Source organism: Haliotis cracherodii, unplaced genomic scaffold (assembly GCF_022045235.1).
Source record: "Haliotis cracherodii isolate W230 unplaced genomic scaffold, xgHalCrac1.p SCAF_16, whole genome shotgun sequence".
Classification (NCBI taxonomy): Eukaryota; Metazoa; Mollusca; class Gastropoda; order Lepetellida; family Haliotidae; genus Haliotis; species Haliotis cracherodii.
Genome location: NW_027266271.1, coordinates 9,568,094 through 9,583,330, shown reverse-complemented (window position 1 = coordinate 9,583,330; position 15,237 = coordinate 9,568,094). Strand labels below are relative to the sequence as shown.

The 15,237-nt window shown below is 42.1% G+C and overlaps 1 protein-coding gene across 2 annotated transcripts; it reads right to left on the bottom strand.

The window, feature by feature from the left end:
* Positions 1–6,602: 6,602 nt before the first annotated feature.
* Positions 6,603–15,032, bottom strand: LOC139463805 (uncharacterized). 2 transcript variants are annotated; one of them, XM_071245119.1, is made up of 6 exons: positions 14,942–15,032; positions 10,222–10,357; positions 8,917–8,996; positions 8,439–8,489; positions 7,823–7,905; positions 6,603–7,085 (listed from the first exon to the last, which is right to left on the bottom strand). In XM_071245119.1, exons 1-5 carry the CDS (start codon positions 14,991–14,993, stop codon positions 7,838–7,840), a joined length of 387 nt encoding a protein of 128 aa, XP_071101220.1. In that variant the 5' UTR covers positions 14,994–15,032; the 3' UTR covers positions 6,603–7,085; positions 7,823–7,837. The 2 variants fall into 2 exon arrangements, with proteins under 2 accessions (XP_071101220.1, XP_071101219.1); XM_071245118.1 differs by having other exon boundaries at positions 6,606–7,070.
* Between the last annotated feature and the right edge of the window lie 205 nt (positions 15,033–15,237).

Here is a 15,237-nt window from a genome sequence, read left to right as displayed (position 1 = left end):
TTTAACAACACCATTCCTCACTCGCTCGACGTTCAGAATGATCAGAATGAATATCTTTGCCGATGCTACGTAAAATTGTGACATACTGCCCTATAAAAACCTGGCATTATTTAACGCTTCAGATGAAAAAAACTTATGTCAGGATAAAAAACGTAAGTCTATATAATATATTTTTAATTTCTATAAATGAGCAGTGGTTGTTCGCTGACCCACAGTCCCTAAACCATTTCCCTTTCTTTTATGCTATAGCCCTAAATGAAGTAAGTCTAGATGATACATAGGAATCTCCCACCACATTTGGGCTCCTTGTTTAATTAAAATGGAGTTGTTTGTTTCTATCAAAATGTTATATTTTCAGTGACTAAGCGTTAACCTAATTGGCAAGTGATGTCATGAATTGATGGATATATGATGGGTCTCGGGTGTTTCCTTCATCCTTAAATGTATACAGCTTGTTCATTTAAGGAGCTCCACCCAGCAAATGTCCGCTCTTTCTACATATACACGCTAGTCTCTCTCTAGGCCCTAGAGAATAATATTGATAAAGTCGATAATGTCGATAAAGTAGTCCAACTCAAGTCTAGAATGATTTGGCAAGTCTAGATTGCTTCATCACTAAGGATTGTTCTGGGCTACATCTGGATTTTATTATTTTTTTGTAATATATATGGGACTAAGTACCAGTCTATCAACACGCCTCAATGCACTTTCCCGACATGCGGGACATGTTTTTCCTTTCTGATGAGTCATATAACAATTCCTCATTTCATCTATTTCCATCCACACTTCTAAGGTGAATGCTATCTATTATATTATTCTCTTGTTTTGCATTAGGCAATTAACGAGTAAGATAACAATGTGTTTACTTATCGCCGTGAGCGTATCCATGGAGACGAGCGTCCTGTCATCCTGCTGGCGGCTGATCCCGCCCAAGGCCGTAGAACCTGAGCTTTAGACATTTAACAAAAACAACTGTGGGCAGTGTCAGCGTTGTCGACAAATAGATTTTCACCATTTGTGATGGTTCCTTTTGGTGGTGAAACTGAAATTTTATATATATTACCTCGACAAATGACTTGTTGCGACATGACATCACCAGTAGACATTGATGCAGTGCTTAAAATTCTCCCCGCCAAACAACGTCATATCCAGAGGCAGGAATAGACTTGCACACGTCTATTTTCTAGATTATATAAATAACAAGAGCGCGTTGTCCTAATAAAAGACTGGCTTTGCTTTCTTTTCAGAATGAACACACCGTACCCGCCTAGTCCATCCTTTGACTTGAAAAAATCCAGAAAAGATATTCAGAAAAATAAAAGATAGTCAATTGAGATCCTAATACTGTAATAAAGATGGTCCATTGAGACCCATAAGTTCAAAAAAGGTTCTTTAAAACCCTGAGGAACATGACATACAGAAAAAAGGGCCCAAAAGATCTAATGGTTTGAAGTTAGTTGGTTGGTTGGTTTGTTGTTTTACGCCTCACTCAGCAATATTCCAGCTGTAGAACGGCGATCTGTAAATAATCGAGTCTAGACTAGACATTCCAGTGATTGATATCATGATCATCGATCCACGCAATTGGGATCGATGACATGCATCAACCACCTGATCCCGTTAGTCGCTTTGTACGACAAGCATAGTCGCCTTCTACGGCAAGTATGGGTTGCTGAAGACCTATTCTGCCCCGGATCGTCACGGGTCTTGAATTTAGTGTAAACATATCTACTCCAAATTCATGGTCGTTTGTGGCGACTGAACACACATCAGATGCCTTAATGTTGACATGGAATATGCGTTTTGTTAATGGATTGATCCCCAGGGTAACTATAATCTTAATTTTGAACATGTGCATTCAAGCGGAATGTCCACAAAAATGACTGAGATGTTTCAGTGGAGCTATTAATTATCAGGATAGGATTGATGGGTCTGATTGATTTGAAATATTCACACACCTGCCGCATGTATAGTCTGTATTGTAACCTAATCAAAGTTGGGATTTCTTCTTTGACGTCACATACATGGTGGTAAAATAATAAGGGCGAGGATTAATTTTGGTTATTTTGTCTGTTTTGTTTATTGGTTAACGTCTCACTCAGCAATATTCCAGCTATATGACGGTGGTCTGTAAATAATTGAGTCTGGACCAGACAATTCAGTGATTGGTATCATGAGCATCGATCCACCTGATTGGGATACGATTACCTGTCTCAGCCAAGACAGCGAGCCTGATCACCCGATCCCGTTAGTCGCCTCTTACGGCAACCATGGGTTACTGAACACTAATTCTATCCCGGATTTCACGGGTAAGCGCTAGCGCTGTAAAAAGATAACTATATGCTACTGTTCCGCAATGTAAGAAGATAAATATATACTACTGTTCCGCAATGTAAAAAGATAAAATATATACTAATGTTTAAACCAAATGTCACACCAATCGCTACCGGAGCGCGAGAATATTCCCGCTTGATATAGGGGGCGTTGTTTTGAACCGAATTTTCTATTTTACGGGTCCGGGAAGCGAAGTGCAACTGTTCGACGATCGCCCAGTTTACACCGTCCAGACACACGGCAATCGCAAATACAACATTGCTGTACAATGCAGAGACGTGTTGTACGTCTGTGAATATATCTGTATGCTAGCAGGACTGACTTTGGCATTTTAAATACGTGTCTGGTTTAATTACTTGGACTCCTAATGCGAGTGAGAGATTTTTCGACGCACCTCACATCCTAAACTTGGAACAGTCTCTATGGAAATGATTATATAGTTTAAATCACAATTCCTACATGATATAAGGACAAGTTCTCCCATTACTGTGGAATATGTATTACCATATATGTAACTCAACCAAATCAAGTTCCTTGATTCCACAATAGCAATGTTCTTTTGAAAAGAAAATACAATTATATTAAATAATTCTTTTCACAGACTATAAGTGTTATGAAAACAGCAGAAGAGGAAATGTTCTTTGGAAAAAACACTTTTATTTTTAAAGAATTGTTACCATAGACTAAGTGTTAGCCTAATGTATGACGTTTATTACGACTTATAGAAGTACACGGAAGCACCCCTCAGCGCAGGCGACCTTGTAAACAGACAGCCGTGGCAGTGACTGAGTGAAGAGGTCATGGGTTGTGCAGCGCGAACTGCCTGATGGGAAGGTGGTTAAACATCTGGACAAGTCTGTCAAACAGATCCTGAAACAAAAATATCTAATACAGCCCATGCAAGTCTATAATGTTTTGCAAATCTAGATTACTGCAGTTTCTTAAAATGAAGAAACTCTGGGCATATATTATATAACTAATATTTTATAACTATAAGTTAACAACTTTTTTTCTGTAAAATATGTTCATTTCAGAGACTAGACGAAAGTCTACATCTGGACGTGAAACTGCTCGCTAGGATAGACTAGCACCTAGTCTCTGAAATGAACATATCCTACAGAAAAAAACACCAGTTTTTAAGTTATCTAAATGTAATATAAATAGAAGCCCAGAGACGTTCTTCAACTCCAGAAACTGCAGTAATGTTTTGCACAATATTATAGACTTGCATGGGCTGTATTAGATATATTTGTTTCAGGGTCTGTATAACAGGCTACAGCTGGCGGCCTGGTAAACTGCCGCTGCCGTTGGTATGACCCGCAAGCTGTACGCTATCATCGTTAGAAAGGAACATATTCAAGTGACCAGGTGGCGCCATATGATTGCTTGACTATAGAAATAACACTGTAAATAATACCCGCGATGATCCGGGTTAGAATTGGTCTTCAGCATCTCATGCTTGTCGTTAAGAGGCGACTAACGGGATCGGGTGGTCAGCCTCTCTGACTGGTTGATTCATGTTATCCTATCCCAGTTGCATAGATCGATGGTCACGATATCAATCACTGGGTTGTCTGGTCTAGACTCGAGTATTTAAAGACCGCCGTCGTATAGCTAGAATATTGCTGAGTGCGACAAACAAACTGTACATAATGCACTCATGCCGTGATGTAAATGCAACAGTTTTTAAAATAATTTTAACTCACTCACTCACTGTACATGTAACAACCTGATTCACAACAGTCGACCCGTGAAGATCCGGGGTAGAATAGGTCTTCAGCAACCCATTCTTGCCGTAAAAGGCGACTATGCTTGTCGTAGGAGGCGACTAACGGGATCGGGTGGTCAGGCTCGCTGACTTGGTTGATGCATGTCATTGATCCCAGTTGCGTGGATCGATGCTCGTGATGCTCGTCACTGGATTGTCTGGTCCAGACTCGATTATTTACAGATCGCCATCATATAGCTCGAATATTGCTAAGTGCGGCGTAAAACAACAAACAAACCACAGCAGTCACAAGAAGACCTTCTGGGTGAAGAGTTATCAGTTTTATTTCTCTTTCACACACACACCAAACGTCGAAACATAAATTTATTTTCGATATCAAACATAACCAGTTTGTACATTGACAAATTTAAATCAAAACTTTTCATTACTCGATTTATCCAGTTCGTTGTATATTGGTCTGGTGGGGTGCCACGTGAATACAAAAGGCAATCTTGTGTTCAGTATTTACGTTTTTGAATGTACCACGTTGAAAATTTATTGATATACCGTATTTGACGTAATAAGCGCCCCGTGTATACTACACACTCGCGTGTTATATGCACCCTTAATTATGGGCAATTCAATTCAGGGAACATATATCTGTCGTAAACATTTCAGGCTGTCAGCATAAACCAGAAAAAATTATCTTTCAATTCTGTATTTTCCCCACCAAAATAATATTCCAATGAGAGCCCTATATTTCTAAATTTGAGAGCACCCTGATCGCTTATTACGTCGAATACGGTATTATTAAACACATATGTATTACCACGTGACATTGTGATGGTCGATTTGGTTGGTCATGCGTCAATGGCTACGGAAACCTCTGCGCGACACAACTCGTGAGATACCAGCATGTGCGTGTTGAGAACAGCCTGATAGTTTTGTGCATTTACACTTTGAGGACAAAAGAAAAGATGCGGTGGTAATTTGAAAAAATGATTTCTTTCGAAACCAGAAATATTCACATATAAGTAGCCGAAAAAGATTTGGTATGCAGTGTCCCATGTGTCCTGTTCCCAAATCTGTACGTCCTGTGTCCTGTACCCTGCAAACTTTTGTATGTCATGTAACATGTCGGCCTCTGTATGTCCTGTGTATTGTACCCTGACGTCATCTGTATTGCTTGTACACAGCCCCTTCATATGTGGCATATGCCGTGCCCGCGCTTCTTTACGTCCTGTGTCCTCTACCCTGCCATCTTCTGTATGTCCTCTGTCCAAAACCATGTTTTCTCTGTATGTCCTCTGTCCTACATCATGTTTCCTCTGTATGTCCTCTGTCCTACACCATGTTTTCTCTGTATGTCCTCTGTCCTACACCATGTTTCCTCTGTATGTCCTCTGTCCTACACCATGTTTCCTCTCTATGTCCTCTGTCCTTCACCATGTTTCCTCTACACGTCCTCTGTCCTACACCATGTTTCCTCTGTATGTCCTGTGTCCTCTACACTGCCATCTTCTGTATGTCCTCTGTCCTACACTATGTTTCCTCTGTATGTCCTCTGTCCTACACCATGTTTTCCCTGTATGTCCTGTGTCCTACACCATGTTTCCTCTGTATGTCCTCTGTCCTACACCATGTTTCCTCTGTATGTCCTCTGTCCTACACCATGTTTTCCCTGTATGTCCTCTGTCCTACACCATGTTTCCTCTGTATGTCCTCTGTCCTACACTATGTTTCCTCTGTATGTCCTCTGGCCTACACTATGTTTCCTCTGTATATCCTCTGTCCTTCGCCATGTTTCCTCTACACGTCCTCTGTCCTACACCATGTTTCCTCTGTATGTCCTCTGTCCTACACCATGTTTCCTCTACACGTCCTCTGTCCTACACCATGTTTCCTCTATATGTCCTCTGTCCTACACTATGTTTCCTCTGTATGTCCTCTGTCCTACACTATGTTTCCTCTGTATGTCCTCTGTCCTACACCATGTTTTCCCTGTATGTCCTCTGTCCTACACCATGTTTCCTCTGTATGTCCTCTGTCCTACACTATGTTTCCTCTGTATGTCCTCTGTCCTACACTATGTTTCCTCTGTATGTCCTCTGTCCTACACCATGTTTCCTCTATATGTCCTCTGTCCTACACTATGTTTCCTCTGTATGTCCTCTGTCCTACACCATGTTTCCTCTACACGTCCTCTGTCCTACACCATGTTTCCTCTATATGTCCTCTGTCCTACACTATGTTTCCTCTGTATGTCCTCTGTCCTACACTATGTTTCCTCTGTATGTCCTCTGTCCTACACCATGTTTTCCCTGTATGTCCTCTGTCCTACACCATGTTTCCTCTGTATGTCCTCTGTCCTACACCATGTTTCCTCTGTATGTCCTCTGTCCTACACCATGTTTCCTCTGTATGTCCTCTGTCCTACACCATGTTTCCTCTACACGTCCTCTGTCCTACACCATGTTTCCTCTGTATGTCCTCTGTCCTACACCATGTTTCCTCTGTATGTCCTCTGTCCTACACCATGTTTCTTCTACACGTCCTCTGGCCTACACCATGTTTCCTCTATATGTCCTCTGTCCTACACCATGTTTCCTCTGTATGTCCTCTGGCCTACATTTTGTTTCCTCTGTATGTCCTCTGTCCTTTGCCATGTTTCCTCTACACGTCCTCTGTCTTACACCATGTTTCCTCTGTATGTCCTCTGCCCTACACCATGTTTCCTCTACACGTCCTCTGTCCTACACCATGTTTCCTCTGTATGTTCTCTGTCCTATACCATGTTTCCTCTGTATGTCCTGTGTCCTACACCATGTTTCCTCTGTATGTCCTCTGTCCTGTACCCTGCCCGCTGTATCCAACACCTTCCTGTATGCTCCGTGTCTTGTGCCATGGCCTCCTCTCTGTGTCTGTGTCCTGTACCATAGCTATCTGTATGTCATGTGTCCTACATCGTGTTCCTGGTGAGAGGTCCTGTGCAATGTATAGGATGTGTTGTCCTCATAAGCGTGCATCTCTGCAACCAAAACACCTACAAGAACCAAGGCACAAGGAAACAAAGACCGTGAAGATCCGGGGTAGAACAGGTCTTCAGCAACCCATGCTTGCCGTAAAAGGTAAATATGCTTGTCAGAGGCGACTAACGGGATTGGGGTGTCAGACTCGCTGACTTGCTTGTTGCGTGTCAGGGTATTCAAATTGCGTGGATCGATGCTCATGATATCAATCACTGGATTGTCTGGTCCAGGTTCGATTATTTACATACCACCGTCTGCCGCTGAGTGCGGCGTTAAACAACAAACAGCAAACAAACAAACCTTGGAATGCAAAGAACGTGTACCCTTGCACAGAGGTTCGCCAGAGTGGTTGCACAGAAAGTGTGTGAAGGATTTTACGCCTCTTTGAACACTTTCAGTTGCATCCCACTTTCGATAGCACCTGTGTCACAATAGGCGTTGCCCACATTAAGCAGACACACCGAAAATAACCGACATAGTGTTCAAGCGACATTAAACTCACAAGTAACTCACAATATGTGCGGTAACAACTAGCAACTATCTTTTCTAACGCATCACGTTTTTGCAACGTTGCAGATACGTTTACGTCGACACCACCTCACAACGACACGTGTTAATTAGATGGTCCTTCAAGTCGTGACGCATCCCTGCTTCTTCGAGATCGGTTCTGTGTAAGATCGTACTATTTATTTATTTCAGACAGGCAAAAACAAGAACTTTTAACTGATAATAAGAAAAAACAAAAACGTACCTGTTACAAATAAAATTACACGTTAAAGATGGTGACAAGGAATGTGACGAGGAGGGTGACACTGGTCATCAAAGAAGTGGCACCTTAGAATGCAAAGAATTTAAATATGATTTATAACAGCTCAGTTGTAGATAGAAGCGCCAGTAAAATATACAAAACTCGCGTGACACTTAATATATGATTCACGGATTTTTTTCTTACCGAAGGGTTCGTGGTCGAAATGAAATACAACACAAATAAATCCTTAAGACATGTACACATGCCTTTGTAAACCCATTGTGGTTAAGTTTAATTAAAAACATATAAATAAGTAGTTTTAATGGGTTTTGCGAGTTTACAACCGTTTGAAGTATATTTCAAAACTGATTTCGATAAACAGGTCCCCTGGAAAAGGGGAAAAGAGACCAATGCGGCATTCGGGTGATATGTAAATCAAAATCTTTAAATACAAATGCATTTATGTGTGAGCTCGAGCAGCTACATCTTCATCAAAACAAAGGTTGATTTATTAATCTTGTACAAGTACATATATAAATATATTTAATCAAGAGCGACGAAAGTGTGATCGTTAGTCAGGAATTTCTTGACATGAGAGTATTTCTACAGTTAAACATACCTCCACACAATGTCTTTAGTTCGGCGCTGGTGCACACAATGCCTTCAGTCTCTGCAGCCAAAGAAAACACATTAGGAATGCATGCTATACAGTAAAGTATATATACGTGTGGGGTTCTGGGCGTTTGTAATGAGACCATACAATCTTTTTCAGGGACATCTGCAAAATCAGATATTTTTGTTGTTTAAACACACAAAAACACATAAACACATTATAACAATCTAGTTTTGCGGCAGACAATCTATATATATATATATATATATATATATATATATATATATATATATATATATATATATATATATTATAATATAAATAATGACAACGAGGGTAATGACGACAAGGATGATAATGCTGTCGTGTTAGCCTCCCTCTCTTTCTCTCTCTCTCTCTCTCTCTCTCACTCTCTCTCTCTCTCTCTCTCTCTCTCTCTCCCTCTCTCTCTCTCTCTCTCAAGAAAGAAAGAATTCGTACGTACTGAGTTTATCGTCGTACTTTGTTTCACAGCCTCCAGGGAATCCGAGAAGATTGACACAGACTGTCATGACATTGTAGGATCTAGGCAGAACATAGAGTGAACATGGATAGAACATAGGCAGAACATGAACAGAACACAGGCATAATATTAGTAGAAAAGAGACAGAACATACGTAGAATAGAAACAGAACACAGACATAATATGAGTATAATACACACAGAACATAGGTAGAACATAGACAGAACAGATCTAATTTAGAACGAACATAGACAGACATGGGTGGAACACATACAGAACAAAACAAACCATTGACATTGACACACAGACCGAACATAGACAGACATGGGCAGAACACATACAGAACATAGACAGACATGGGCGGAACACATACAGAACATAGACATGGGCGGAACACATACAGAACATAGACAGACATGGGCGGAACACATACAGAACATAGAAAGACATGGGCGGAACACATACAGAACATAGAAAGACATGGGCGGAACACATACAGAACATAGACAGCCATGGGCGGAACACATACAGAACAAAACAAACCATTGACATTGACACACAGACCGAACATAGACAGACATGGGCAGAACACATACAGAACATAGACAGACATGGGCGGAACACATACAGAACATAGACAGACATGGGCGGAACACATACAGAACATAGACAGACATGGGCGGAACACATACAGAACATAACAAAGCATTGACAGAACATTGACACACAGACCGAACATAGACAGACATGGGCACAACACATACATGCCAGTACGTCTCACTGTCCGTGATAATATCAGTACGTCTCACTGTCCATGATAATGCCAGTACGTCTCACTGTCCATGATAATGTCAGTACGTCTCACTGTCCATGATAATGTCAGTACGTCTCACTGTCCGTGTCAATGTCAGTACGTCTCACTGTCCATGCTAATGTCAGTACGTCCCACTGTCCATGATAATGCCAGTACGTCTCACTGTCCATGATAATGTCAGTACGTCTTACTCTCCATGATAATGCCAGTACGTCTCACTGTCCGTGTCAATGTCAGTACGTCTCACTGTCCGTGCTAATGTCAGTACGTCTCACTGTCCATGATAATGTCAGTACGTCTCACTGTCCATGATAATGTCAGTACGTTTCAAAGCCAGTCAAAGTTATGGTGACAGTGACGGTCTATTTTCGTCCCTTCTACTTTGACGATATAATAACCCATGTATTTTCCCTGACGTTTATTTAGTGCTGCACGTCGCACACGTGCCTTCGTGCACTTTCCTATAAACTTACGTGCAGCTCTCCTTGAAGACTGTACATGTTGCATTGCCTGCATCGATGAGCGCCTTGTTGGTCAATTTAAAACCTTGAACGCATGCGGTTATCTTTGCATTTCCCGCAGTTCCACATTCCCCATTTACAGCAGTCACTGCAAAATATGTTCAGCGTCCGTACGTAAATACTAAGACAATGTATATAGAATATACAATAGATTAAAAGGTGAGTGCAACTTTTCTACATCTTCCCGAGGAAAGTGAGTTAACTGACTTTAAAATTCAAGTTTACACCCTTGCCGAACAAGGCTGGTATTATGGCGTTATAGTTTGGCTGGACTAACGAGTCTATGCGTAGTCCAATCAAAATCGCGAAAAGAAATCGAAATCCGGTTCGTAAACTGTTCTGCAGATTTCGGTCGATTGCAAGATTTGCAAAGCATGTGCACCGCTAACTCGGCGTCAACAGATTGTTTCCAAATCTTTTCATGTTTTTTATCAAGGTGCTTACGTAATTTGATGAACTTCGGGCTGTAAGACCCGTTTTAACACAATATAGATCTTGCTTATTGGTCAGATCATATTGACTAGGCGCCGCCATTTTGTTTGAAGCAAATGCAAGTGATGCAAGAGGCAGAATCTGATTGGTCAATAGGAGGGACATAGAAGGGACACAACTCGTATTAACCAGTGGTGGTGCTGCGATGGAGCCCAGAAATTCCAGCCTAGTTCGGCAAGTTTGGAAACTGGACTTACTTTCACTAAACTCCCTTGCCTCGGCAAGATGCATATAACCATTATCATAGAAAGGCCTGTGTTATCGGTGCGATAAACCAATCAGATACAACTGGTATCCTGATCCGATATATACACAAAGCAAAAAGTTAAGAACACCCCTATTTCTGAACCATGCTAAATGGCAAAAATCATGGCATGGGATGACTGACCACAGGAGCTGGGCGATACCAGTGTCGATACCGATTGTTCGGATAGAACAACCATTTGACAACAAACAAAGATGGTGATTTGTGATTGAAATTTACTGACCAAAAAACATCATGGTAACACGGGTACTGTTTTTGACCTTAAATAATACCTAAAAAAAGTATGGAGCTGCAGGATTAAATAAACGTGTTACGTTTGATGTTTCAAGTGAAAATGTTCCTTAAAGTCTCTACTTGACATGACACGTGAAACCGCCTCGTGCCCGGACGACGCATTCCACCTTACGTCTCATACCTCCAGTCAGACGTTGGATCTGTTGATGGGTCAACAACAACCACTCCTGATGCAGTGATGCTTAGAATTGGCGTAAATCTTGTACAGGAGGAGACCGCCTCCGTGGTCTAGTGGTAGAGCGTCCGCCCGGAGAGCGGAAGGTCCGGGGTTCGATACCCGGCTGCGTCATACCAAAAGACGTTAAAAGATGGTACTTGTTGTTACCCTGTCTGGCGATCGGCATAAAGGGCCTAAAACAAGGACTGGTCGGCTCGGAGTCAGTATACTGTGTCTGAGTGGGGTATTCATGTTAAACTGCGGCATGGTATCTCAGTGAGCTAGCACTATAAATCGGCATCAATCCGGACTAGTACATACAGCCACACACACGTGCATGCACGTCGCTATATACGTGCAATAATCTTGGACGCGACGTTCAGCCCATTTTCATCTCATTTGTACAGGAGGATCTCGTGCTTGTATGCGCCGCCCCAGAATATCCCAAAACCATTTCAAGGGGGTTCAAATCTGGGCTCATTGCTGGCCAGAGTAGAGTCTCGGCGTATGAGACAAAGAAGGTCGTCACAGGAGGTCTTCCGGATCTGGGACGGTCCCGTACATCACCGCCCTGAGCATGTTTCTCGACTTTACAGCTTACGACAGTGTGATGATACCCCATATTCCGACCAATGGCATTACACGATATTCCTGCGTTATGCATGCCGATTATTTGCCATCTTGTGGCGTTTGATAATCGCCTTCGTGCCATGGTCACACAATGTCACGGAATAACTGTTTAACACTGAGCTTAAGAAAGCAATTTCAAGGTGTAGATATACTGCTTTAAGAGATACTCGAGGGTAGCATGCTGCACGGGCATACCATGCATAGCACGTGAGCTTTCGTCACGCATGACTGATTACATCATCTCGAGTAAACATAATTCTTCCCGTAATTATATCTTTCATGACTGTTACAAATATTGGGACCAAACAATAATGAAATATATTAGGGTGTGCTTAACTTTTTTCGTTGTGTATATATGCAAATTAGGTCGCCTAGCAGGAACTACTTACTTAATACCTACTTACTCAATGAAGTATTTACTAACATTCCGGAAAGGGGTTCCCAATATGCCGACCAATATGGCTGCTGGTGAGTTGTCAGAACGTCTGATGGTAAGACCCGACAATACATGTCGAAAGAGTCGGGATCGGGTGCATTCGAGACCAACTCGTGTTATTCCGGGACAAGCCGAATAGCGACTCGTGCCCATCTCATGGCCATTTTTGCGACAATGTTTGCATACCTAAAACAATTGTCAACTCGTTGCGTAATGCTTCACATACATTTCCCCATATATTACATATATTTCAAATGCAATTTAAAGCACATCGGGACGTGCGGAATTATACGGAATGATTGAACACATTTAACTTTGTCTTGGGTATATTTTTAGATGCAAGACATATGCAAAATCAAAAATTATTCCTGAGGGATTCTTTGACGAAGAACGTGAAGTCATACGCGCATTCTGATTGGTTTGTCGTATTTTCGCACATATCATTCATCGATAGGGGGGACGAGTCTTCTTGAAGGTTACGGAAAGGGGCGAGTGGTGACGAATGGATCGGGTGGTCAGGCTCGCTGACTTGGTTGATGACAGCAGCGGGTTTAATTGTTGATGATGGATAATGGTAGAAAGAGCAGTTGTGTGACACAACGAATCTTCATCGACGAGTTGGTGTTGCGGCGGTCGTGGACCCATGAAGATCCGGGTTAGATTAGGTCTTCAGCAACCCATGCTTGTCGCAAGAGGCGACTAACGGGATCGGGTGGTCAGGTTCGCTGACTCTATGTAGGTGGCCTGTAAATAATCTAATCTGGACCAGACAATCCAGTCATTAACATCATGAGCATCGATCAGCGCAATTGGGATACGATGACATGCATCAACCAAGTCAGCGAACCTGACCACCCGATCCCGTTAGTCGCCTCTTCCGACACACATTGTCGCCATTTACAGCGAGATGGGTTGCTGAAGACCTATTCTAACCCGGATCTTCACGGGTTCACATAATAATATTACATTTATTCCTAATATGTATTATTTATGATATGGAAACACGCTCGGCCAAATTAATCTCTATTTTCATCACATGAAACGAATGAGGTAACAATTTAAATATTATGTAGTTTTAACAAGAACTGGCAGGTAGTTTTCGGTAAGTTGTCTTTACCATAAAAAAACCTTCTGGTACTTACGTAGATAATCTGTTAAATATCCCGCACACATCAAAATATTTTTAGAGAAACCCTTCTATACAATGGTCCGATATAAAGAATGTGTAGTTTTAAACGCAAAACCCTACATTCCCATGGATAATCCCTTCGTAACAATGGTTCAAAATAATTAATTTGAATGAGGTGAAGTGAAATGGGGTTTGACGTCGCGTTCAAAATTATCGCACTTATTTAGGGCTCATTCACACATTCAGGATTTTTACTGCCGTCCTTGATTGGACCATACCCGATTAAAATTTGTCGAAAGTCTGATCAAGATCCTCTTCACAAACAATCAGATATTGTTCTGGAAGCGTCCCGATTCAGCCGTTTCCAGCCGAATTCGTCCTGATTCTCCCGTTCTCATTCCGAATCTGATCCTATTTGTATCTTCCGCATGGTAAAAAACGACCGAATCTGTCCCGACAGCGTCCCGTTTCTCCCGAATGGTATCCGACAGAGATCAGACAATGACCGGACAGTGAACCGACAAAGAAAGTTCTCATTCGGCAAGATCTGGACGCAATCTGGACTCAATCGACAAGAAACGGCAATGAACAATTCCCGTTCATCACGACAGCTTCCCGATCCACAGGACACCGTCCAGACAATACGGGACATTGTTACGATTTTGATCCGATACAGCAGAAAATGTCACGACATAGTCACGATTGTAATCCGTCTAGACAAAATCAGCTTAGTTTCCCGAATGTTACGGGACGCACCATACTGTCGGGAGTGCTTGGCCGACCTCTTTAGACCTGTCCCGATCCGTAGGACGTATACGACTGCGCTCAGACAATGATAGGACATTCCAGATCTTGAGGATAGTAAACCGACTTTTTCGTTTTTCTTGTCGTAGCGCTGTCTGATCTCAAACTGAGGCCATAATCGGCGCTGTGTGTACCTGGCCTTAGCGACGTGCATGCACGTGTATGTGTGTGGCTGCTTGTATTTGTCCGGACTGATGTCGATTTTATAGTGCCAGCCCACTGAGATACCATGCCGCAGTTTAACATGAAAACCCTGCTCTGACATAGTATACTCACTCCGAGTCGGCCAGTCCTTGTTTTAGCACCTAAATGTCGAGCGCCAGGCAGGGTAACAACAGGTAACGTCTTTTGGTATGACGCTGCCGTAAATCGAACCCCGACCTTCCGCGCAGACGATCTACCACTAGACCACGGAGACGGACCACATTTGAATAAATATATACCAGATAAAAGAGTATTACTTACAGTATAGTGCCACACAGACGAGCGATAAACCCAAAACTTTGGCGGACTGCATGCTGATCGAGGATTACTTTCTGGTCAGGCGTATATCCAATCTGAATGACACCCATGACAACCGCATCATTATGCAAAGCCAAACCGGTGTCATCATTCATCTGAACCCTATTAAATATGATCTTCCGATATTATCAAAATAATCGATAATGTCGCTTTTTAACGACATACGTAATTTTTAGCAGTATTTTAGACATCTATCACGGGGCCATATGGGTAAAACATGAGTGTGGACAGGGATTCGA

What these genes read in the sequence shown, in the direction of transcription:
- LOC139463805 (XM_071245119.1), bottom strand. Translation starts at nt 14,993, where the DNA reads ATGCAGTCCGCCAAAGTTTTGGGTTTATCGCTCGTCTGTGTGGCACTA. An exon ending in CGTCTGTGTGGCACTATACT is followed by an intron (nt 10,358 to 14,941) that starts GTAAGTAATACT and finishes CATATTTTGCAG; the next exon opens with TGACTGCTGTAAATGGGGAA. An exon ending in ACTAAAGACATTGTGTGGAG is followed by an intron (nt 7,906 to 8,438) that starts GTATGTTTAACT and finishes TTGCATTCTAAG; the next exon opens with GTGCCACTTCTTTGATGACC.